At 60.5% G+C, this 25,490-nt stretch overlaps 1 protein-coding gene across 3 annotated transcripts in view; it reads left to right on the top strand.

The window, feature by feature from the left end:
- Positions 1-25,490, top strand: part of BACE2 (beta-secretase 2) — an 85,388-nt gene that overhangs the window by 10,578 nt on the left and 49,320 nt on the right. For all 3 annotated transcript variants that reach the window (XM_070073148.1, XM_070073149.1, XM_070073147.1), the window contains exon 2: positions 22,526-22,614. In XM_070073148.1, coding sequence (XP_069929249.1) covers positions 22,526-22,614 — 89 coding nt within the window. The remainder of the gene's footprint in view (positions 1-22,525; positions 22,615-25,490) is intronic.

The following is a 25,490-nucleotide window of genomic DNA, read 5'->3' as shown; positions in this document are numbered from 1 at the left end:
TGTGACACACCCCGCCCTTCTCCTGTGAGCACACATGTGGCGCCCATGTGACACACCCCGCCCTTCTCCTGTGAGCACACATGTGAAGCCCATGTGACACACCCCGCCCTTCTCCTGTGAGCACACATGTGGCGCCCATGTGACACACCCCGCCCTTCTCCTGTGAGCACACATGTGAAGCCCATGTGACACACCCCGCCCTTCTCCTGTGAGTGCACACATGTGGAGTGCATGTGACACACCCCGCCCTTCTCCTGTGAGTGCACACATGTGGAGCCCATGTGACACACCCGCCCTTCTCCTGTGAGCACACATGTGGAGCCCATGTGACACACCCCGCCCTTCTCCTTTGAGTGCACACATGTGGAGCCCATGTGACACACCCCGCCCTTCCGTGAGTGCATGTGTGTGGAGCCCATGTGACACACCCCGCCCTTCTCCTGTGAGCACACATGTGGCGCCCATGTGACACACCCCGCCCTTCTCCTGTGAGCACACATGTGAAGCCCATGTGACACACCCCGCCCTTCTCCTGTGAGCACACATGTGAAGCCCATGTGACACACCCCGCCCTTCTGTGAGTGCATGTGTGTGGAGCCCTCCCTCCCTCCACCTGCGCTACATTTGTGCTTCGGGTGAGGGCTTGCTAGAACAAAAGCCTTCAGAGTGTGAGGACGTTATGCTGCCCTGTCTCCAGGCCGTGTGCAGGGGAGGGGCGGGGAGGTGGGGAAGGGGGCACTTAGAGAGGTTCTGAATTGCAATGGAAAATTACACTGCAGGGCAGAGGGAGGCCACGCAGAGCTCTGGGCACATTTTCACCAGCCGCCTCTGCCGGGGTGGACGGTTATCTCGGAGGGAATCCGGGGAGCAACGGGCGGGGCAGTGCAGGTGGTGGACAGGCTCTGGACGCGGGGGACTGGCGCCCACTCCCCAGTGTGTCTCTGAGAGGTGGCGTCCAGTCGGCTCGGCGCCCCGACAGGCGGGAAGGCAGCCGGGCGTTCCTCACCCGTCCAGCTGAGAGCAGAGAGTGGATCCCGAGGGGCATCTCCCACGTGTGCGCGCCGCCTGCTGCGGGCCCAAGAAACCACGGCCACTCGCGTTTGGAGACTTCGCTCCGGTGCACAGGAATGGGGGGGCCCGTGCGTCGGGACCGTGGCTGGCGCAGGCGAGGCTGATATTAGAGCCACGAGAGAGAGAATCTAGTGGGTGCCGCTGGGTGCGTTTGAGAGCCTCGCGGGAGCCACAGCGCCCTGGCCGCCCGGCGTGATCGGGAACGGAGATTCTAGGCTCTGGGTCAGCCTGCAGGACCACTCCTGACCGGGCTGTGCCGTGACCTTTCCCTGGAAGACCAAGACGAGAGGTGTAGGGAGCTGAACAAGAGGCGTGTTGGAGGGCAAAGGGCGATGGCGTTTGAAGTTCAAAACCACCCAGAGCTCGGTGCGGTGAGCATCAGGGCACTGAGGAGCGGCTGGAGCCCCTCCCCTCCCCACGTGTGCGGCTGTGGGAGGGCAGGCCCCTGCGCATGCGCATGGTCTCCTGTGCCACATGGCTGCTTCCGCCTGGGTGTGCGGGGCTCAGCTCGTGGGAGGGTGGTCCCCTCCGAAGCTGTGACGCTGTGTGCACGTGAGTGTGATGCTGGCGTACACAAACCCGCACTGCCGTCGTGCGGCGTGCAGCGTGCACAGTGGTGTGCAGTGTGCGATCACGTGGTCGTGATCCGATGGCTGCGTTACTGGTTTGTGTAACCACGACTCTGCACTGTTAATCGTCGCTCACTGTGTACTGCTTAGAGAAGTGACAGCCTCGGGGAGGCACAGGCACCATCCTCCCCGGGTGACAGCCCCTTCCGTGTCACCCCAAAGACCTTCCAGTGCCACAGGACACGGAGGTGGGAGACAGACACCCCGACCACGTGCATGTGTGTGTGTGTGTGTGTCTTAGTTCTGGACAAAAAGTTTGAAAATTTAAAAAATAGAAAACCAGTTATAGAATAAAAATAGAAAAAATATTTGGGTAGAGTGTGTCTGTGTTTTAAACTCAGTGTTACAACCAAGGAGTCAGAAAAGTAAAAAAAGTTAAGTTTAGGGCCAGCGTTGCGGTGTAGTGGGCTAAGCCTTCAATGATTCGAGTCCCGGCTGCTCCTCTAACAATCCAGCTCCCTGCTGTGGCCTGGGAAAGCTGTGGAAGATGGCCCAGACACTGGGCCCCTGCACCCACGTGGGAGACCTGGAAGAAGCTCCTGGCTCCTGGCTTCAGATCAGCGCAGCTCCAGCCATTGCAGCCAACTGGGGAGTGAACCAGCGGATGGAAGACCCCACCCCCAACTCTCTCAAATAAATAAAACCTAAAAATATTTAAGTTTATTAAGTCAAAAAGTAACGCTAACCTGGGTTAATCTGCTCTAAGGAAAGAGTGTCATGCAGATGTGGCGTCCCCACGGGTGGCGCTTGCAGGGTTAGGTTGTGCCCGGGGGCCCTCACCACCACTCCCTACCCCCACCCCGGCCAACTCCAGCCCTGCAGGCTGCACCTGCCTGTGAACAGCTTTTGTCTTTTGCACTGTATTTTGCCCGCACTAGAGACACGAAGCCTTAGCGTTGTGCTACAGTGGTCTGCAGTGCCCGGTCGGTGACACCGTGTGGCCCTGTGGCCCGGGGACGTGGCAGGCTGTGCCGTCCAGGTTTGAGTAAACACATTCTACGATGTTTGCTCCCAGTGACGCACGTCTCCGAGGGTCTCTGTTACCTTGCACAGGGCCCGGGGCTGCAGGCAGGGACTTCCGAAATACAGTGTTTGCCCATCGTGGGTCACTAAGGGCACGTGCATGTGGGCCCCACCCTGTGGCACCCGGGGCAGCTCCTGCCATCTGACCTCGCGCTCTCTGTCCACGCAGGCCAGGTGCTGGGCTGTGTACCCAGGGCGGAGTCCCTGTGTGCCCCGGCACCGCCCAGCCTCCTGCCCACGTCCGACCAGCCGTGCCACTTGGGGCCTGCTCCTTCCTGTCCCCGGGGCACATCCTTGTCGTCCTGGTTGGTGAACCACGAGGCTGGCTGCAGCCCTGGGGAACCCCAGCATGTGGGGCGGGCTGAGGGCGGGCAGGGCCTGGCTGAGTCTGGGACCTCAGCCTCCCCCAGACTCTGAAAGGGGGAGGGGAAGGGGGAGGGGGGAGGGGGAGGGCTGCGGTGCCAGCCCCGCCCCAGCAGGGAGGGGAAGGGGAAGGGGAGGCTGTGTCCCCGCCAGGGGCAGAGGCAGGGCGCGGAGGGCCCCTGACTGCGGGGCAGGTGGGCAGGGGGCTTCGGGACCCCGCTGTGCCAGCGCCCCGCGGTCGCTGACCCCATCGGAGGCCACCCTGGGCTGCCCAGTTCTTGGAAGCCGGCCTCCCTGGCACAGGGGCGAGGGGTCGTTCCTCACGCCTTGCGCGGTCACAGGGGCAGGCCCACGGGTGGCGCCGTTTCCACCCGGGAGCCCAGGTGCTGCGCTTCCGCGGCTGCCCACGCGGCTGCCCACGCGGGAGCCCCCGCCCCTCCCGGCCTCACCTGACGCTGCCAGCACACGCCAGCCCTTCCTCCTCGCCAGCCTCCTCCTCTCCACTTGGCTTTCCCTAGAAGCAGATGAGGGCCGCGTGGGCAGGCCGCGTGGGCAGCCCACGCACCTCACACGACAGCGGGAAAAGAGGCGCAGCTCCCAGGCAGACCCCGCCCCCGGGAGAGTTCCCGCCAAACCCACCAACCAATCAAGAAAAGAGGGCGGTGCAAAAGACAGGGCTGGCACCACAGCCCTGCTGACACCTTGCCCCTCCCTCACCCCCTGCCCACGGCCCCTCCTCTCAGACCCCTTCCCACGGGGCTCTGATCCGTGGCACTGGGGACCTTCCCCGCCATCCCCAGTCGCTGTGCGCCCGTGTGTCCTGGGGTCTCGGGACCACTCTCCCTACCACGCCATCTGGCCCCCTATTTTAGGGGCTGAATTGTGTCTTCTAAAGTCCCTGTGCTGACAACCTGGCCCCCAGGAGGACTGCGCGTGGGAATGGGGGCTGTAACGGGAGGATTCAAGTCCTGTTGCTGTGCACCCGTGTGTCCTGGGGTCTCGGGACCGCTCCGGGCTCCTGGCCCAGCCCTGGCTATTGCAACCTTTTGGAGAGTGACCCAGTAGGTGGAAGATCTCTCTCTCTCTTTCTCTCTCTCTTTCTGTCTGAGGCTGTGTCTTTCAAAAATAAAAATAAATAAATCTTAGCAAAAAAAAAAAAAAGAAAAAGAAAGTAGCAGAGGAGAGGATTAGGATGGGGGGGGGGACGCAGGGAGAAGGCCCCGGGGAGAGGCCCCGGGCAGCACCAGCCCTGCCCACCACCTGGTGTCGGACGCTGCAGCCTGCAGGCCTTCTGGGAGAGCAGGTGTGGCAGGAGCCCCACCCTGTGACGCTCTGTGGTGCTCTGCCACGGCAGCCCCGGGCAGGTGCAAACCCCGTCCACTGTCCTAGCTCTTGGCCAGCCCCGCCCCAGCCTCCATCCCTGGCCTCGCACCTCCTGCTGGTTCCACGCCCGGGCATTGTGGACCCCACTCCGGCGTTGGCAGGAATGAGCGCACAGACTGGGCCTCTAGGACACATCGTCCCCAGGCGCAGCCGCCGTCCCCCGGCCTCATTTTCCGGGCACAGAAAGCGTGTGTCCGATGAACCTCCTGTTCTCATTGGAGGCATGTCCCGAGCCCGCGCTGGGTGCCTGCAGCCAGTCGGCTCGCGTCACACTCGAGGTAGCGTTAAGGAAACCCACGTTACAGACTTCAGTGTCTGCTCCCACAAATCCCGACACATCCACGGGGAGCAAAAGCCTGACATCCGGGTGAATCAGCAAGCCCTGGCTCCCTTCATCGCCAGTCATCTGTGGCCCGAGCTCCGCTGGCCCCCGCCCTCTGAGGGCCTGAAGCTGAAAGGGTTTGGGGGGTGTTTGTTACAAAAAACCCAGCTCCTGACCGTATCGGGCTTTCGGCTGCGACTCTCGCCGTCTCGGCTCCGTCCCGGCTCCATTCATTGATCCCCAAACCTGGCAGCGTCCTGGGGAGGGGAGATTTAAGATGCGGTTGCCGGCTCCCGTTCCCTTTGGTCCTGGGGGGCTCCTCGGGACCGGGTGACAGGGAGGGGCAGGGCTCTTCTGGGTAGAGATCCGAGGCAGGAAGTTGGCGGCAGAGATGAAGTGAGTTCACTGTGGCCGTTTCTGCCAGTATTCCAGCTCGCAAAGCCGGCATCTCAGGATCGTGGGCAGGGATGGCGAGGGAGACTTGGCCGTGGTGTGCCCTCTGAGTACTAACTGCTGGAGGCCCTGTGCAAGACAGAGCAGGGGCGCTGGGTGCTAAGAACTCTTTCTTTCTAAGATTTAAATATTTGACAGTTGCAGAGAGAAAGAGATCTCCCTCCCACTGATTCGCTCCCCTCATAGCTGCAATGGCTGGGGCTGGGCCAGGCCGAAGCTGGGAGCTTCTGCATCTCCCTTGTGGGTGCAGGGGCCCAAGCACCCGGGCCATCTGCCACAGCTTTCCCAGGTGCATTAGCAGGGAGCTGGATCAGAAGCGGAGCAGCCGGGACATGAACTGGTCCCCATTTGGGATTCCGGCATCACAGGTGGCGGCTTAACCCACCGCGCCACAGTGCCGACCCCCTAAGAACGTTTTCTTAAGTGCACATCCCATCTGTATCAGTTGCTGGCTTTTGCACGGATTCCAGTGTCTTAGGAAATGATGAGGGCGTGGTGTGTGGTTCCCATGATGCAATATTTCGGAGCTGTCTGTTCAGAGGGACCAGGTATGACCACACATGTCCTGGTGTGCATGCCCCTTGGAGAGCTGCCTCCTTGGTTAAAAGAGGAAGGCAGACAGTGGTGACGCGGTGTCCCGTGGCGAGCACGGGAGACTCAGGTGTTAGCCACTTCTCACCACATACCACTTCTCTGTGAGAGTGTCCACACCGCCGTCGCCACACGCGTGAATGGTGCCTGTGCTGTGACGTCACAGCGGCCCCGATGTCAATTTCCCAGCTCTGTGGTCGTGGTCTGGGACTGTGTCACAGAGGCTTCCATTGTTAACTGGAGCATGGTGATGTGGCTTGTGACCGGTGTGGGTTTGACCACAGGGGAAGGCGTGGCAAAGGCCGGATGTTGACTCCGAACGGGACCCTGAGGCTTTGCCATGGGGGGCAAGCAGGACATCACATTGCTTGCCCAGTGCTTGCACAGCCTGCCCACCTGCGCCTCCAGGAGGGACGGCCTGGGGTCTCTCAGTAAGTGGTCTGGACAGGGACGATGCTGTGGGGTAGACGTCCTGGCTATCACAGGGCAGGGCTGTGGCAGTGCCCCTCCCATCACCGAGCACCCCAGAGAGCCGTATTCGCCCTTGGGGTTGGATGGTGCGCAGCGCTGTGGGGTGCTTGTGCCCTGAGGACCTTGCTAAACACAGGTGAACCAAGACCCACTGTCTGTTGGGATCCAGGGCCCGTCCTCTGGGTGGGAGAGCAGGGACCCGTCACTAATGTAGGCGCTTGTAGCTGGCCCGGGAAGGGTGCTCCAGGCCAGAGGAGCAGGTGCAAAGGCACTGTGGCAGGTGTGTGCTTGCTTGTGGGAGCAACCTCAAGGGGGCCCGTGTGATGGGAGTGTGGTGGGGGAGGAGGCCGGGGGGGGGGGCTGGGGTTGCTGTGAGGACAGGAATTGGGGAGCGTGGTATGGACACGCCCATCAAGGTGCCTCTGTCATCAGTCGAGCCAAGGGCGCCACGAGTGGCTGACCATGAGTTGGGGTTGAGCGAGAGGCCCTGGGTGAACACCCAGGTTGGAAGGTCTGCGGGGTGGGGGTGACATTTGATGGCGCGGGAGGGCACACGCTCCCCGTGGAGTGAGCCTAGGTAGAAAAGAGGCGAGGCCCGAGGATGGGCCTGGGACACCCCCAAGACCCAGAGGTGAGGGAGGTGACCAGGGACAGAAGGGGGAGGCAGGTGACAGGTGAGGGTGGGGTTCCGGAAGCTGAGGGAGGAGTTGTGACCTATGCCGCACCCCACCGTGAGTCACGGGCGAGCCAGGCAGCAGGATATGCTGAGGGGCCGCTGTGGGCAGGGAGGAGAGCTGTTTCCAGGGGGTGGGGGCTGAGAAGGAGGTGCTCCGGGGAAGGATGTGGGGGCCCTGAGCCGGCGGGCTTGTGAAGGGGACACAGCACCGGGGAGAGCAGGGGCACGGTCCTGCTTGGGAAATGGGCGTCAGCTATGAGACACCCTCCCCGAGGGGGAACTCTGTGTCTCCCCGTGACTGGCAGGTGCTGCCAGCAGCAGACAGGGGAACTACAGGGCGACCAGCTGAATGGGAGTGTGGGCAGCAGCGTGTCCCTGGCTGCTGGGCCGCGTTAAACCACAATTTCCAGGGCTCTCGGGGGCTTGTTGGAGACTCTGCCAAAGTTCATATGTTGCAAAGCTTCTTCGTTTCTCCCCTCTGTGGAAAGTTCTGGAAGATTTCCCCGTGACTGTTCCGTGCCATAATTAGGAAAACATCCGTATTGCGTGGGCAGAAAAGCAAGGTGCCGCCATCATTTCTCCTCTGACTTAGCGTTCTTCCAAGACACCCAGGCGCCACAAAGCCGCAGAGCTCTGCGGGGACTCCATGCCTGTCCCCAGGGAGTGGACATGCAGGGGCCTTTAGGACGTCTTTCTGGCAGAGAATGGGGTCTTTGATAGCCATGTGCCCGTCAGATGCTCTTTTGTTTTTCCCGTGGACTTAGCGAGAGAGGAGACATCAAAGGCTTCTAGGAACCACACAGAAGCAGCTGCTTCCTCGGCCGCTGGCCCCACAAGCAAAGGGGAGCGGAGTGGACACAGTGGGGCCTTTCTGTGTTGCTCGTCCCGGGCTCGGGCTGCTCAGATCGGCTGCAAAGTGGTTCATGCACAATGGAGATAGCGTCTTTGTTTTTAAGAGGATCTCAGCATAGAGGCTGGGTCGCGGCGGGCCGCGTTCACGTGAATATTAGGAATCGCAGATTGTTGGTCGTTATCCATTAACGCTCTCGTGTGCAATCACCAGTGTCGCCAGAGAAGCTCGCCTTGGGCCTGAAGTCACGTTTCCTGCTCTCGGGCACTCGATGGCACTGTTTCATGATGTGTTTTCCTGGATAACAGGAGCGCCGGGAGCTCACCCTGCAGGGCCATCCCGCAGGTCATTACTGCATCATGTGTGTGCACCATTGACAATGACGGACCGTGTGGCCGGCAGCTCACTTCCCCGTTAAGAGATTCATCTCCCTGCTTCTGTTGTTTTATGCAGAATTAAAATTGGTTGTGTTGCCTTGAGATATATAATAGAAGACATCGTTTTCTTTTTAAAAATATCTATGTATTAGAAGGAGGGAGGGAGGAGGGAGCGCAAGAGAGAGTGTTCCTGTCTGCTGATTCAGTCTCCAAATGCCCACAGTGGCCAGGAGACCGAAGCCAGGAGCTGTAACCCAATCTGGGTCCCCCATGTGGCTTGCAGGGGCCCGTGTTCTTGAGTACTTGAGCCATCACTGCCACCTCCCAGGGAGTGCGTCTGCAGGAATCACATCCGGACGGGTCAGGATTGAACCCAGGCACTCTGATGCTGGGAGGCGGGCTAAGTCAAATGCCCCCCCCCCATCACCAGGAAGTAACGTTTTAAAGTGTGTTGAGTGACAGGGTAAAGAGCTTGGAATTAGACTTGTAGTTTGGTGCTGAACGTTCACACGAATCACCTTAGACGGAGCGGTTTACAAACAACAACTGTTTCTCACAGTCCGGAGCCTGAAGTTCAAGATTGAGGTGCCACCTGGTCGCAGTGAGGGCTCCCGACCAGGCTGCGGGCTGCTGACCTTTCCTGTGTCCCCACGTGCTGGAATGAAGGCGGGAAGACCCCGCGGGGCCCCTTTATAAGGGCTTGGGTCCCACTCGTGAGGTCTCCACACATGACCTACTCCCCCGAGACCCCGCCTCCTGCCCCAGTTCTGAGGCGTGACAGTCCTGACACCTGTTAGGGTGAGTGTGAGCCTTGAGGATGCTGTGCCCAAAAACTAAACCATAAAACAAAGGTCGGCACAGGAGGGTTGCACCTGTAGGACGTCCCTGGAGGAGTCAGGTTCACAGAGACGCATGATGCTGGGGGCTGGGGGCTGGGGGCGGGGCAGTGGAGCGACGTTTCAGCTTTGCAAGATGAACAGGTTCTGGAGGTGTTGAGGTTGAGCCGGGCCAATCCAAAGCCAGGAGCCAGGAGCTTCCTCTGGGTCTCCCACATGTGTACCGGGACTCAAGCACTTGGTTCATCCTCTGCTGCTTTCTCAGGTGCATTAGCAGGGAGCTGGATTGGAAGTGGAGAAGCCGGGACTTGAACTGGTGCCCATATGGGATGTGGGCATCACAGGCAGTGGCTTAACCCACTGGGCCACAGGGCCAGCCTCCGGGTGTGTCTTGAGAGTGAAGAGTTACACACACCTTGGTGAGAACGCCTAAAGTCCTTTGGAAAGTGTCAGAAGAGCCAATGTTTCGGTACAGTGCCATTCCCTAAAATGCCGGGTGATGCTAATGAGTTCCGGGCGGGTGGTGGTGGCTGTCATTGTCCCTTTGGGAAGGAGGAGACTGGCCAGCCCTCCCCCATCACCACATGCGGGCACCGAGCTGCTTCCATGCTGTCCGGGGCTTGCTTTCTTGTGGTTGTGTGTGGATTTTCCTTTCCGTGGCAGAGGGACCGCCGTGGTTCTTGGAGGCCACAAGCACAGTTGGGCAGGCCGTGTGACTCTCCACAGGGCTGGTTAAATACCCGGGCTCAGTCAGGAGACTGCTCTGGGGCAGGAGGCGCATAACCCAAGAGGCTTCGGGAAGGCTGTGAAACCCTGGCATCCACCGCTGAGAGAGAGGCTTCCTTTGTCCTCCCTCTTGGCCTCCCCAGCCCCTGCAGACACCTGAGCTTCCCCAGGGAGGGGCCGGTGGAGCAGGTGGAAGCTTCCAGATGACCCGGCACCAGTAGCCCTGGCTGCAGACACGCACACTGTGGTTTCTGCATGGAAGAGGCGGGGAGAGAGCCAGGCCCCGAAGAGAACGCTGTGTGCAGCCTGTTGACCCACAGCTGGTGCCCTCAAGTGGGACGCCTGCCGTCTGTCCTGTGGACTCCCAGCCTGGCTCTGCAGGTCACTGCTGGGCAGCCCTGAGCCAAGACTACACCCCTGGGGCCTTGGCACTGGGGGAGAAGAGGCCCGCTCCTTCCAGGTGTCAGCGTCACGTCCGTTCTTGGCAGCCTCCGAGACAGGGCCTGGGGATGTGACTGGGGTGAAGCGAGGCATCCCACACAGCAGACAGCGGATGAGGGGGGAAGCCCACAGACCCCTGTGGGGGGTGGGCTCGGGGGACTCTTTCCTCTCTTTATGAGGGGCTGCCCGCCCTGTACCGCGGCCTCCACCGAAGGTGGCCTGGGCAGAGCACACAGGACCCACCCCAAGGCACCTGCCGGTGGGTTTGTGTTGCGTTCACGGCGCTGTGCAGCCTTCACCACCCTCCACTTCTGCCCTTCCCATCGGCCATGAGGGCAGCCCTGTTCCTCCTCGGGGAGGAGAGCTGGGCCAGGCTGCGGGGGCACAGGTACGAGGGAGCCCAGGGGCTGAGCCATTCTCCCTGTCCCTCATCCGGAGCCTGGGGCTCCCGGCACCAAGGTGGCCCCTCGGGAGAAAGGAGCAGCCACCAGAGACGCTTTCGAGGGAAGGAGGGAGCGAGGTGGGAGCAGAACCCCAGGTCGAAGAGTCTGTATGTGAGACCCTGGAGCTCACGGAGGCCCTGCCGAGGGCGCTGGACCCAGAGAAACCCCCGGCCGGAGCCCAGACTAACCGGACGTGAGTGTCTCGGGCGGGATGGCTTCAGTGACACCTGCCCGTCATTCAGTCATTCATGCAGCAGCCTGCTACTGAGCTCTTGCTGTGTACCCGGCGCTGCACTCGGCGCTGTTCAAACAAAGCCGCTGGAGTAGCTCCGGAGGAGGTGGAAGGGACTAGGGGAAAAGATGCCAGAAGTCAAGTAGACCGTACCTACCGATTCACAGAAGAGGAGGCCCAGGGACAGGCAGACAGGCAGGGCTCCGGGTCAGGGAGAGAGCAGGCACCGTGACGTCAGAGTGCGCAGCCCAGGTGGGACTCTGCCTGCTCGGTCGTGGGAGGTGCTGCCCACACTAGGCCACTCCCAAGGGCTCCACCTCATAGCCACGTCCCGTGTGCCTCCTGGAGGGACTGCTGTGTTCACAGCACCCAGGCCTGGGGGTGGGCAGAGAGGCAGCAGCAAGAGAGATGCAAAGAGGGTGTCCGATGGGTAATGTGTGGATCCGAGGCGTCCAGGGGCACTGGGAGTAAAGCCGGGGTGAATCCAGCTTGGATTCCTGCAGCCCTTGGAACGCGGCTTTCTCCCCTCGAGAGCACCAGAGCTGGGTAGAGCGTGCACTTGAGGCTGCGTCTGTGGGTCCCGTGCAGGGATGTGGCTTCCAATATACCCTGGGTCTGCGCTCGTGTCGCTCCGCTTAGAAACGTGCCCTTTTGCGCTCTTTGTAACCACGATGGGTGTTTGTGTGTAAAGTCCCAGGGCTCCATCAGGGAGCAATGCTGTTCTGTCAGATCACCATCTGCAGCTGGCTCACCTGCACCTGCTGCACACCGAGCCGGCCGTGGGAAACCAGGACCCCACCCCCGGCTCACACAGCCCAGCCCCTGCCCGCCCCCGACTGGCCACATGGCAGTGTGGTTTTCCCCATGTGTCTGTTGCCCTGGGCTTCTCCAAATGGTAGTAAAGTTGCATGCCAGCCCACACGTGTGCCCACACACACACAGCTGGGATACATTGTGTCACCAGGCTCCCTGTAGCCAAGTTCTGCAACGTCTGTTTGTGTTCAGTGGGGCGCTCTGAAAATGATCTTTCTTTCTGTCCTTTATAAAACCAACCTCAGTTTCCAATGGTGGGGAGACGGCACGTGTTGGAGTGAATGAGGTTTGCTTCCAGAAGCTGTGGCGCTCAGACAACACCCAGAACACAATCGGCGGCTGTGGCTATGGCAAAGAGCCCACGCAGCTGGGCCCTCGCTCCTGGGGGCCGATCCTGCCGCAGACGCCGGCAGATGGGCTGCTAATGGAGTTAGGAGTCGTGTTCAATGAGCCATTCTTTAAATTATCTGCTGCTTTTCCTATCTGTTAACCTGCTGAACAGGAGACAGCGATGTCTGCAGAATCTCAGATGAGCTGCTGGCGGTTCCCTTCAGTGCAGCGGCCACCTCATCGTCCCAGTTAGCCCCTGGCTTCCGGGGGTGTGGGCAAGGCTGCGGCTGAGCGGTGAGAAGGGACCGTGGAGCGCTGCGCCGCCAGGCACGCGTGGGCTTCTGCAGGGGGCATGCGTGCAGCTGCTCCGGTGGCTCTCCCGGCCATGGCGTCTCCCTGTGCCTGTCACCGTCTCTGCATTACAGGGCTCACGGTCTAGGGTCTCAGTCCATCCTGGCTGCTGTGACGAAATACCCCGGGCTGCCTGGCTTTTGAGCCGGGTGCTTATTTCTCAGTTTCGGAGGCTGTGGTCCAGGGTCAAGATCTGACGATTGGGCAGGGCCCCTTCCGGGTGCTGATGCCACTCATGAGGCTCCACCCTCACAATCCCAGACCCTCCAAAGGACCTGCCTCCGGGCGGGACACAGGCACTGGGGGTGGGACACAGGCACTGGGGGCGGGACACAGGCACTGGGGGCGGGACACAGGCACTGGGGGCGGAACACAGGCACTGGGGAGGAAGAGGCAAGGCACTGGGGGTGGGACACAGGCACTGGGGGTGGGACACAGGCACTGGGAGGGATGGGGCAAGGCACTGGGGGGGATGGGGCAAGGCACTGAGGGCGGGCACAGGCACTGGGGGCAGGCACAGGCACTAGGGGGGTGGGGCACAGGCACTGGGGGCAGGACACAGGCACTGGGGGCGGGACACAGGCACTGGGAGGGATGGGGCAAGGCACTGGGGGCGGGGCACAGACACTGGGGGGGAAGGGGCAAGGCACTGGGAGGGATGGGGCAAGGCACTGAGGGCGGGCACAGGCACTGGAGGTGGGCACAGGCACTAGGGGGGCGGGACACAGGCACTGGGGGCGGGCACAGGCACTAGGGGTGGGACACAGGCACTGGAGGTGGGCACAGGCACTAGGGGGTGGGACACAGGCACTGGGGGTGGGGCACAGGCACTGGGAGCGGGGCACAGTGCAGGCTGGACAGATGGCCACCAGCATCCTCTGGGGCCAGCAGTGTGACGTCCATGGCACTGCTGCACCCTTGTGTGTGGGCTCCTCTTCAGAAGGTTCATTTGCTGCAGCCAGCCCTAGCCTGAACAGAGCGGGACAACCAGACAGGACAGCCAGAGCACAGCCCTTACATGTCAACTCACATCATGTGTGATACATTGTTACCAAGTTCTGCTTCATTGCTAGAAACGGTTGCTCATCTACTGTGCCACATCTGTAAATTAAATTTTATCATAGGTCTATATGTACAGGAAGCAGCGCAGTCTATGAGGTGTGGCACTGTGCTAGGTGTGTGTACAGGAAGCAGTGTGTGGGGTGTGGCACTGTGCTAGGTGTGTGTACAGGAAGCAGCACAGTCTATGAGGTGTGAATCTGTGCTAGGTGTGAGTACAGGAAGCACAGTGTGTGAGGGGTGACACTGTGCTAGGTGTGTGTACAGGAAGCAGTGTGTGAGGGGTGACACTGTGCTAGGTGTGTGTACAGGAAGCAGCACAGTCTATGAGGGGTGACACTGTGCTAGGTGTGAGTACAGGAAGCAGTGTGTGAGGGGTGACTCTGCTAGGTGTGTGTACAGGAAGCAGCACAGTGTGTGGGGGTGGCACTGTGCTAGGTGTGTGTACAGGAAGCAGCACAGTGTGTGGGGGTGGCACTGTGCTAGGTGTGTGTACAGGAAGCAGCACAGTGTGTGAGGGGTGGCACTGTGCTAGGTGTGAGTACAGGAAGCAGTGTGTGAGGGGTGACACTGTGCTAGGTGTGTGTACAGGAAGCAGTGTGTGAGGGGTGACACTGTGCTAGGTGTGTGTACAGGAAGCAGCACAGTCTATGAGGGGTGACACTGTGCTAGGTGTGAGTACAGGAAGCAGTGTGTGAGGGGTGACTCTGCTAGGTGTGTGTACAGGAAGCAGCACAGTGTGTGGGGGTGGCACTGTGCTAGGTGTGTGTACAGGAAGCAGCACAGTGTGTGAGGGGTGGCACTGTGCTAGGTGTGAGTACAGGAAACACAGTGTGTGAGGTGTGGCACTGTGCTAGGTGTGAGTACAGGAAGCCGCCATCTGTCTTGGGCTTTGCACTCCCTGCTGTTTCCCACATCTTCCAGGATCATGGGATGCATTCTCTGACAGTAACTGGGGACACTCTAGTTCCTGGACAGTTCCCTGGGCGTGGCCTCCCCTGGCCAGTTCTGTAAATACGCAGATTCCTTGCACACAGGCCCTAGGAGTCGGGCTCGGGCATGGCACCCCGGCACCTCTGGATCAGATCGCCCCCTCGCCTCCCCTGCGCCCAGGAGAGCTCGCTCTGCCCAGCTACGGGGCGAGGCGTTCATGTGTGCCATTGGAGGTGCTCAAAGGGAGCATCAGAAAGGTAGCAGAGAAGGGGGCTTTGGTCTCGAGCAGCCCCCAGCCTCACCGAGAGAAACGGTAGCCGGGAGAGCAACGAGGCGCCAGACCACGTGGGTGCCGACGGCCAGAATGGGGAGGGCTGCTCTGTGCTGCAGCGGGGAGGCCTTCCCGAGGGGTGGCCTGGCCCTGGGCCCCGGGTATGCCCTTGCCTGGGTTGGCTGTGGTTTTCCCTGAGGGCCCACGTGCTGCAAGCTTGGTCCCTGCGTGATCACGTTGAGAGTGGCGGATACTCCAAGAGGCGGGACCTGGAAGGGAGGCGCTGCGCTAGGAAGGGCCTCGTGTGGCCCTGGCGAGTCCTGGCGGGAAGGCCGATGCCGAGATGGCGAGGCCAGCCGCTCCCCCTTCCTGGCTTCACTCGCATGCCTCTGTCTCCCACTGTCACCGTGACGCCGGGTGCCGTGATGGGACGCAGCCAGGGGCCCTCGCAGGAGCCAGGCTCAGGTGGCGTGGCCTTCTGCCTCCTAAACCGAGGCCTAAATAAACCTCTTTTCTTTGTAAGCCCCCCGGACGTGGGGTTCTTACAGTAACAGGAAACAGCCCGATGAGGTTTGTAGTTTGTGCTGGCAGACGAGGGGAGTGGGGCTCAACCGTCAGAAGATGAGGGGCGTGGCTGGGTTAGGGCAGTGCTTGGGGTGCCTGGGACGGAACACCACCTCTGCATCTGATCCAGCTTCCTGCTCCGCACACCTGTGAGGCGGCAGGGGATGGCTCACTGCTGGGTCCCCGCCGTCTCCGTCTCCGTGGGAGACCAGATGGCGTCCGCAGCTTCCGCCTGGCCTAGCCCTGGCTGCTGCAGGCATTGGGAAGTCAGCCAGTGAGTAGATCTCTCTCCCCCTCTCTCCCTCCCCCTCTCTCCCTCCCCCTCCCTCCCTCTCCCTCCCTCTCCCTCCCTCTCCCTCCCTCTTCCCCCCTCTCCCCCTCTCTCCCTCCCCCTCCCTCCCCCTCCCTCCCTCTCCCTCCCTCTCCCTCCCTCTTCCCCCCTCTCCCCCTCTCTCCCCCTCTCTCCCTCCCCCTCCCTCCCTCTCCCTCCCTCTCCCTCCCTCTTCCCCCCTCTCCCCCTCTCTCCCCCTCTCTCCCTCCCCCTCCCTCCCTCTCCCTCCCTCTCCCTCCCTCTCCCTCCCTCTTCCCCCCTCTCCCCCTCTCTCCCCCTCTCTCCCTCCCCCTCCCTCCCTCTCCCTCCCTCTTCCCCCCTCTCCCCCTCTCTCCCCCTCTCTCCCTTCCCCTCCCTCCCTCTCCCCCCCTCTCCCCCTCTCTCCCCCTCTCTCCCTCCATCTCCCTCCCTCTTCCCCTCTCTCTCCCCCTCTCTCCCTCTCTCTCCCTCCCCCCTCCCTCTCTCTCCCTCCCTCTCCCCCCCTCTCCCCCTCCCTCCCTCCCTCTCCCTCTCCCTCTCTCCCTCTCCCTCTCTCTCTCTCCCTCCCTCTCCCTCCCTCTCCCCCCCTCTCCCCCTCTCTCCCTCCCTCTCCCCCTCCCTCCCTCCCTCTCCCTCTCCCTCTCTCCCTCTCCCTCTCTCTCTCTCCCTCCCTCTCCCTCCCCCCTCCCCCTCTCTCTCCCCCTCTCTCCCTCCCTCTCCCTCTCTCTCCCCCCTCTCCCTCTCTCTCCCCCTCTCCCCCTCTCTCTCTGTCCCTCTCCCTCTCCCTCTCTGTTCCCATCTTCCTCCCTTTAAAATAAATAGAAATTTTTAAAAAGAAATGCAGCTGATTTTTTTTAAATGAGGGAAATAAGACCCCGTAATGTGTGCCGTTGAAGCAGTGAGCGGGTCTGGCCAGCTCAGCCTGGGGGAGGCCCTGCCCACCCTGCTGGGGAGTCCCTGCAGGGCCTCTCACACCTGGATCTCTGCAGCCAGCCGGGCCCCCCCGGCTGTGCAGGAGCTGCTGGCAGAGGTCAGCGGCTGAATTCAGTTTCCACGGATTTCCCACCCGCCGTCCCAATTCACGCGTGTGATCCGTACTCGCATCTGCTTGCTTGTGAGGGCCCCGCGCTGCCATGAGCTGGCGTTGCCACCTTCACCCCCCACCAGTGCCCTGTGGGAATGGCCGATCACCCTCTTCCCAGAGCAGGGCACAGAGAGGGGTCTCCCCAGGCAGCGGCTCGCGAGTGGTGGAGCGAGGGGCGCCCCGGGGCCTTCCGCACGGGCTCAACGAGGAGGCGCAGGCAGGGTGAGTTGACACCAAGGGAGACTCGTCTTCTGGAAGCTGTGACACAGGAGGAAAACCGTCCGCATCTGAAACCCGTCCAGTTCCCGCCCACCCCGGGTACATTGTGTGCGCCCGGGTCAAGCGAGCAGTTGCCAGAGAAGGTCTCCGACATGGGCCACCACGGGGTCCTGCCACTCTTCCCCTCGTGTCTTCTGGAATCTTCGCCCGCTCTCTGCCCTCTCGGATGTCGCGTGCAGCTCCATGTCTGTGGGTTTTGTCAGTGAACGCACACCTGTGCTTTCGCCCGGAGTAACCGCTTGGCCTCCCCCATGGAAGCCCCCCGTCTCCAACTTCTGTTCCTTCACTCCCCCGCTGCTGCATGGGTCCCCGTGCTGGGGCTGTCGCCTGGAAGAGGCACCCAGGCTGATAAAGCAGCGCCAGGGACTGGGGTTCAGAAGCCCCAGGTCGGAGGAAGAGGAGCTGATGATGGACGAGGAAGACCAGGGTTCTACAGGAGGCCACTCGTGTCGGGGCAAAAGTGGGGAGCGACACCTGCGGGGCCATTCCACTCGCCAAGGTGTTCCTGTTCTCACCGGCAAAGCAGGCCTAGCATCTGCCTCCTGCGTTCCAAATCATTTTGAGTCATGCTTTGAAAGCGTAGAAACAAGGGCCGGTGCCGTGGTGTAGCGGGTAAAGCTGCTGCCAGCAGTGCCGGCAGCCCATGTGGACACCAGTTCGAGTCCCGGCTGCTCTACTTCTGATCCAGCTCTGCTGTGGCCTGGGAAAACAGTAGCAGATGGCCCAAGTGCTTGGGACCCTGCAGCTGTGTGGGAGACCTGGAAGAAGCTTCAGGTTCCTGGCTTCAGGTTGGTCCAGCTCCGACCACTGGGGCCATTCGGGGAGTGAACGAGCAGATGGAAGATTCTCAATCTCTCTTTTTCTCTGTAACTCTGCCTTTCAAATAAATAAATAAATCTTTTTTTAAAAAGACTGTTAGGTTTTCAAAAAAATTATAAAGTGTAGAATTATTTCCTGAAGTGGAGAGTATGCATGTGTGGTCCACCTTTTCCTGGGGACTAGGAAGTGTGTATGTGTGCACCTGTGCCTGTGTGCCCATGGAGTTGAACCCAAAGAGGTGCGCCACGGATTCGGCGGTCCCCGGACTGGAAGCAGCAGCACCTTGTGTTACTGGTGTGGACGTGGGCCGATGTGTGTGGAAGAAACCCCGGGTATTTGACTTCCCATTTCTTCCAGAGCATGGAAATCCAGAAATTCACAGGGCCAGTGGCATCGTGGCCGTTGGCTTTGCTTTGTGGCTGAGACGACTGGCACAGGCGGCCGATGGTCTCCATGAGAGTTCAGTGTGAGAAATGTCTGTTTTGCTGTTGGCCGCTCTGACGCCTTCCATGAGGCACAGCCCGGAGCAGTGCTGCGCCTGCGTGTCCGTCCCCTGCCTGGCCTCGCGGCTGCCCTGTGTGTTTGTGGAGAGTTCTCAGGTTGTAGATTCTAGAATGACCTGCAGGGACTGCTAGCCCAGCTGGAACTGCAGATAGAATTTGCTCAATTTGCCCTGCGTGAGATCAGGCAGCGGACCCGCTGGTCCTTCTCTGTGTTTGTGGTGCAGCCGAGCAGTCAGGGTGGCTGTGTGAGTGAGCCCGGGTCGGGAGCTGCAGAGGCCGGGCTGGAATTCCGGGCCCAGGGAGCAGGGGAAGCATCCACCGGGAAGGCGCCAGTCACTGTGCTATTGTGTGGGGGAACAATGGTCTCCTGCTGGGTGGGGCCTGGCTGTGTGGGAGCATCCCCGTGGACAGGAATGCCAGCCAGGCACTGGTGCGTGGGCGGGGCAGCGACCAAGGCCACGCTGACATTTCCCATGTGTGCTGCCTGGCTGCCCACAGAGCCAGGAACGCTTGTGAAGTGGCTGTGGTGCATGGCTCTGGGTGTGGGCGCTGTTCCCACTCAGGAATCCGCCGCTCACCCTCCCTGTGACCTTGGATGACCTTGTTCGCTGTTGTGCAATCCAGGGCTTTTTCAGGATGGCCAATGCCCCTTGCCTGACCACCGCACTCCTCTCTTTTTTTTCTATAACGTTTATTTTATTTGAAAGGCAGAATTACACACACACACACAGAGAGGAAGAGGTGCCTTCCATCTGCTGGTTCACTCCCCAAATGACTGCAACAGCCAGAGCTGAGCCAGTCCAAAGCCAGGAGCCAGGAGCTTCTTCCACGTCTCCAAAGGAGGTGCAGGGCCCAAGCTCTTGGGCCATTCTCTGTTGCTTTCCCAGGCCACAGCAGGGAGCTGTGTCAGACGCAGGGCGGCCAGGACTCGAGCTGGCACTCGAAGGGACTGGCTACGGCGTCACAGGTGGTGGCTTAGCCCACTGCAACACAGCACCGGCCCCATTCATTTCTTTTAAAGGCCCGTCTATCCCCGGGTCTCCCTCAGACAGATGTTCAGTGCATTTTATCTCCTCTCTGTCCCTCACCGCTCCACCCACGGCCACCTGTGCACCTTCCACGTTCTCCCTGTCCCCAGTGAACACTGCGACTGCCCCCTGGGGACAGCGGCAAGTGCCCAGGGTCGTGGCTCCCAGGCCCCAGCCCGTGTCAGCTCTGGCAGGTTCTGCCCACTGGCAGCAGCGTGGCGCTAGACCCCGGCTTTCCACGGACAGGGACGGCGCCAGGCCTGGCTGCGTCCACTCTGCTGCAGAAGTGGCTTTGAGCCTGTGTTGACCCTGAGCTGGCCACAAGGGAAGTGTCACAGAAGCTGCTCTGTGGGCTGTGAGCCTTTGAGATGGGCCTGCCTGGAAGAGGCACGCCACGACCAGCCGTCCTGGTGCCGCCCTGGTGCCCCCCTGGTGCCGCCTTGGTGCTGCCTGCAGAAAACGCCTGGGAAGGCGTGTCCATGGCAGAGCTCGAGCGGGGTGGGCGTTGGATTCAGCAGGCGTATGTCTCTCAGGCAGGCTGGCACTGTGGCTCAGCAGGCAAGGCCGCAGCCTGAAACCCCAGAATCCCATACAGGCACAGTTCCGAGTCCCGGCCGCTCCACTTCCTATCCAGCTCCCTGCTAAGGTGCCCAGGAGAGCAGCAGAAGACGGCCCGAGTGCCTGGGGGACAACGCCAGCCTTCATGGCCGCTTGGGGCGTGAACCAGCGGTGGAAGGTCCCTCCCTGCGTCTTTCTGTAACTCTGCCTTTCAAGTAAATAAATACATCTTTAAAAATAAGATGAAATAAGACGCCTCCTGGGGCACCGCATCCTGTATAAAAGTGGCTGTGGAAGCCCTGACCCCACTTCCTATCCAGCTTCCTGCCAAAGCGCACCCGGGGCGGCGGCTCAAGTGGTGGTTGGACTTGGATTGATTTTAAAAAAAAATATTACAAAGGAAAACTTGGCTGTTCCACCTTCCTTATCTATTTGTTTTTTTTAAAAAGCTTTATTAATTATTTATTTGAAAGGCAGAGTTACAGAGACACAGGCATTTTCCATCCACTGGTTCACTCCCCTAATGGCTGCAACAGCTGGAGCTGGGCCAGGCCAAAGGCAGGACCCTGGAAGTCCATCAGGGTCTGCCATGTGGGTGCAGGGGTGCAGGGACTGCCTCCCCAGGCACATCAGCAGGGAGATGGATTGGAAGTGGAGCAGCCGGGACTCGAACCAGCCCTTATACGGGATGCCAGCATTGCAGGCAGCAGCTTCACCCACTGCACCAGAACACTGGCTCCATCTATGGCTTTTTAAGCTTGATTTTACCTTGTGGGCTCTACCTACGCATTCTGTTTATTTCTAAAAGACGTGTTCATTCTGTAAATGGTTGGCTTTCTGTGTGGACGTGAGCTCAATGCTAGACATAAAAAGACGAATGACAAACACATTGTCCAGGGCGGGTGCTGTGGGGCAGCCGGTTCAGCTGCCCTTGGGGTGCCCGCGTCCTCTGCCAGTGCCTGCTTTGAGTCCTGGTTGCTCCACTTCTGATGCAGCCGCCTACTGAAGCATCCTTGGGGCCCACAGGTGCTGGCCCAGATGCTCGGGCCCCTCCCACCCACATAGGAGCCCAGATGGAGTCTCTGGCTCCTGGCTTTGGCCTGGCCTAGCCCTGGGTATTGTGGGAATTTGGGGGAGTGAACCAGTAGGTACAAGAGTCTCTCTCTATCTCTCTCCCTCTCTCTGTCTCTCTCTCTGCCTTCCAAGTAGATAAGAATAAATATATATTTTTTAAAGTGTCACTGTTTACCAGGGGAGATGGGTGCAACAATTAGAAAGACAGCGTGGGCCGGCGCCGTGGCTCACTAGGCTAATCCTCCGCCTTGCGGCGCTGGCACACCGGGTTCTAGTCCCGGTCGGGGCGCTGGGTTCTGTCCCGGTTGCCCCTCTTCCAGGCCAGCTCTCTGCTGTGGCCAGGGAGTACAGTGGAGGATGGCCCAAGTGCTTGGGCCCTGCACCCCATGGGAGACCAGGAGAAGCACCTGGCTCCTGCCATCGGATCAGCGCGGTGCGCCGGCTGCAGCGGCCATTGGAGGGTGAACCAACGGCAAAGGAAGACCTTTCTCTCTGTCTCTCTCTCTCACTGTCCACTCTGCCTGTCAAAAAAAAAAAAAAAAAAAAGAAAAGAAAAGAAAGAAAGAAAGAAAGACAGACAGTGTGAGAGCTGCAGGTTTAGCACAGGGAGCTCCCATTCCACATCCATCAGAAAAACCGTGAAGACCCACAGGAGGACACGGGCCAAGTGGGCCAAAGGAGCCAGCGGAACCGTGGCCACGTGGCTCCTGGGAGTGGGACGCGGAGCGTCGGTGTTGCAGACCAGCTCCACTGTGTCTTAGAAAACATGGAAGAGACGCCTGCCCTGTGGCCCGACAAGTTGCCCTCCTAGGTGTTTTCTCAAAAGAAATGGAAACAGACATCCAACACAGACTCAGGCAAGGATGCCCGTGGCCACCTCCTCACTTCTAGCCCACAACTGGGAACAACCCAGGTGCCTGAAGGCAGAGAAGCCCACGCAGGTCGTGGCGTCCACGCAAGGGAGGGAGGAAAGGACCCTGCATACTGCAGTGCGGGCGTCTTGCCCACACTGCCAGACAGAGGTCACACCAGCGCATGATCCCACCGGCAGAACCCTCGAGGAAGCAGCGTGTCAGTGAAGTGAGGGGCGGTGGCCTCTGGGGCAGAGCGGAAGAGGCTGGAAAAGGGGCGGTAGAAGTCCCTGCACCCTGACTTGGGTGCGTGCCACGCTGGAAGTCGCCGTTCCAACGCTGGTGAGCACGCGTCTCTGTTGCACGCAATGACACTGAACAGGGATGCTCGTGACAGGGGCTCCCGGGGGGGGGGGGGGGTGGACATCGGCGTCATGGCTGCCACACTGGCTGGGATTTGCCAAGCAAGGTTTGGAACAGCAGAAGGAGGGTGTTCCAGCCAGGGAAGAGCCTGGCCCGAAGCCCACGGGCGAGAAAGGGCTTAGCCTTGTCAGCAGGTGCCGCCGGCTAGCCTCTGCCACCGGTTAGCAGAGCGTCTGTGTCCTGCGAGCGGGGTGCGCCTCCTGCTGGGGGCTTTGTCCTGATCAGGATTCAGTCCTGTCACAGCTCCCCCACCCCCGCATCAGTGTGGTTTTCATCCGACTGATCAACTGCTCAGGACTTTGATTTTTGACACGGTTGCTCAGGAGCTGCCTTCCTGGACTGACCTCTCTCTCTGTTGTGTTTTTTTTTTTTCCTTGACAAATGAAAGCTGCAGATCCTCGTGGACACAGGGAGCAGTAACTTCGCCGTGGCAGGGGCTCCGCATCCCTACGTGGACTCCTACTTTGACGTGGAGAGGTAAGCGGGGGAGCGGTCGCTGGCGAGGCTCAGCCGGAGGCTGGTGCATTGTCAAGCGGTTATGTACGAGGGGCCTTCTAAAAGTTCTTGGCAATTGTATGTCATGCACATACTGCAAGGATCCAAAACTTTGGCGCACCAAAATAAACGTAGGTCTAATTGCATTTCCCATGAGCTTCTCGGGGTCCCCACGAGTGCATCTGCACGTGTGTGTCAGTGTGCATGTGTGTGAGCGTACGTCTCATGGTGTGTGTGAGTGCTCACGCATTTGCACATTTCGTTGCAGCATAATCCACGCCTTGATCCCCCGACAGCCTTGGTGCCTTCACACGAGGCTTCGCTCCACGCGATCTCAAGTCCGACGTTGGTAGTTAGGGCGCTGTGGTCCTTCAGTGCTGGTTCCAGCCACTCGGGTGCTGAAGTGGCAGCGGTGGGGCCTGGGCAGCGGCGGAGAGCCTTGTGTGGGAGTGCGGGCTGCTCGGGCGGGGGAGGGCTTGCTCCCACAGCTGGGGAGATAAAAGCTGGCTTAGCATCGTCGCAGCGTGCAGGGTTACGGTGGTTCTTGGAGGCTCTGTCTGTGGGGAGGTGTTTTCACTTGGGAGAAACTCAGGACTCATTTGGAGAAAAGCGCCTGGTGGACGCACAGAGCATTGAGGCCTGAGCCTGGGCTGCCTCACCATCAGGAGTGAGGGGGTCCTGAGAAAGGGGTGGAGTCCGCTGCTGGTGCTGTGCCCACTCCCTGCGATGCCCCCATCCCAGGTGAGTGCAAGTTCCGGCTGCTCCACTTCCGATCCAGCTCCCTGCTCACGGCCCAGGGAGAGCAGTGGGAGACGGCTCCTGGCTTCAGCCTGGCCCAGCCCTGGACATTGCGACCACTTGGAGAGTGACCGAGTGGACGGAACAGCTCGCCCTCTCCTGAGCTTTCTCTGTCCTTTCTCCTTCTCTAACTGCCTGTCAAATAAGTCGATCTTGTTTTAAGAGTGGAGCCCGATGGAGGTCTTCAGAATAGAGCAAACCTCTCCAAGCACGGGCCCAGCTCCCAGCTTTGGACGAGCTCGGGCCCGGGGGCGTGCGGCTTGCAGGGACCCCCAGGGGCCCGGAGTCGGCACCCCGCGCCGGAGGAGCCCACAGTGTGGAGTCACTGCCCTCCGAGCACTCGAAGTGTCCCTCACGCTGTGCAGTCGTGACCTCCGTCTCCTTTTGAGAAATTCATCTCGATGGCACAAGTACACTGCTGGGTCTGCTTGGTCAGGTCATGAACGTGGAAGGACTCAGCCACCGCGCCAGACTTCCCCGCTGTAAATCCCTGTCTCCCCTCTTCCCGCCTCCCTTATCCTCAGGCTTTTCTTCCAGGGAACGGAGGCCAGCCTCAGTGCGGGCTGAGGGATTAAAGACAGGGAAGCCCCAGCTGGGTGGCTTCTGAAAATGGGGGGCAGTTTAATGGGGCAGGAAGTGGCCGAGGAGACCCACACGTCCATCCGTCTCCTGCGCCGCGGCCGGGGCTCCGCTCTGGGGGCGTCAGTGCCATGGCCGCGTTCTCCATACGGCAGCCTCCATCTCGCAGGCGAGCCTGAAGGCGGCGGGGGCGGAGCTCAGCACACTGACTCTCCGGCTCCCCTGTGCCCAGGAAGGAGCAGGTGCAGGGGGCCATGGGGGCATCCCCGTGGACACAGCACCCAGCGTAGATGGGTTGTGGCAGGTTGAGTCAGACTCAGATTCTCAGAGCAGGTTAGGTTACTGACAAGGTTTTCCAGAATGGTGACGAACCTTGGTCACCGCCGCCCAGTGGTCCCAGCGTCACTACATTTACACCGTGGTCGTTAATACCCAGTGCACATCAAACTGCTGTGCAAAATCCCTCGTGCATATGTGACAGCAGGCACCTTGTGTGCACACGTGGTCAGCCTGAGGTTTTCACCCACAGGGGGCACTGGACGGTGACTTCCCTTGGATAGTCAGCAGCCAAAAACACGCCCAGTGTTTCTGAAACTCGCCCAGGGACAGTGGGGTCCCCACTGAGGACCACTCGCCAGCCAGCACTGTTCCCCTGCACACCGACGCAGCTTCCCCTCTCCGGTGGGGTGGGGGCACCGTGGAGCTGGGCCCCCATCAGCAGTGCCCTGCCTGGCTGAGGAGTGTCACTCCCTGTCTGGTGCCTGCAGAGTCAGCGGGCAGCCGACAGAGCAAAGCCACGGTTAGCGGGCACGGCTGTCACGCTGTACGTCAGCCAGAGCTCCACAAAGGCCGAGGCGCATCTCCCCACCCTGGCTCCTTTGGCCCTGCAGGTGCGATTGTTAAGGTGACAGTCCCCACTTCCAACACTGTGCTGTGTCATTTGATCTGCAGACAATGTTCCCCCCACTGTAGACAGCCTCTTCCCCATTCACCGCGCCCTTGACCAAGCTCTGCTTCTCCCTCGGGCCCCAGCACCGCACAGCTCTCTGAGTTCCCGGCTGGCCTGGCCCTGGCTTATCCAAGTGGAGCGTGTGTCCACCCCCAGGCTTGTGTCCAAATGGCCTGCGGTGCCCGTTTTCCATGCTGCAAGATTGGGCTTGTCTGGCCTCCAAGCACCTGCGTCCTGGCAGAAACTCCGGGGACCATCCCCGTCTTTAGCTGGCTAAGTCTTTGCTCCTGCCAGCCCCAAGAGAACCCTGTCAGCTCTCTGGACGCCCCAGGTTCCCGTCTGCTTCTCCTTTTGTGGGTGAAACAGAGAGGAGCGGCAGAACCCAGCGCTGTCCAGGGAAAGCCCAGACTTCCCCTCCGTGGTCAGCGTCACCCCATTGCCACTTCCGCCTTTCCCGGCTTTGCAGGTGCTCCTGCAGTTGAGTTATCCCAGGTAAGACCCCTCCCCCCGCCCTGGTGCCCCTTTCTACTGA

Source organism: Oryctolagus cuniculus, chromosome 4 (genome assembly GCF_964237555.1).
Source record: "Oryctolagus cuniculus chromosome 4, mOryCun1.1, whole genome shotgun sequence".
Classification (NCBI taxonomy): Eukaryota; Metazoa; Chordata; class Mammalia; order Lagomorpha; family Leporidae; genus Oryctolagus; species Oryctolagus cuniculus.
This window is presented reverse-complemented; position numbering and strand designations above follow the sequence as displayed.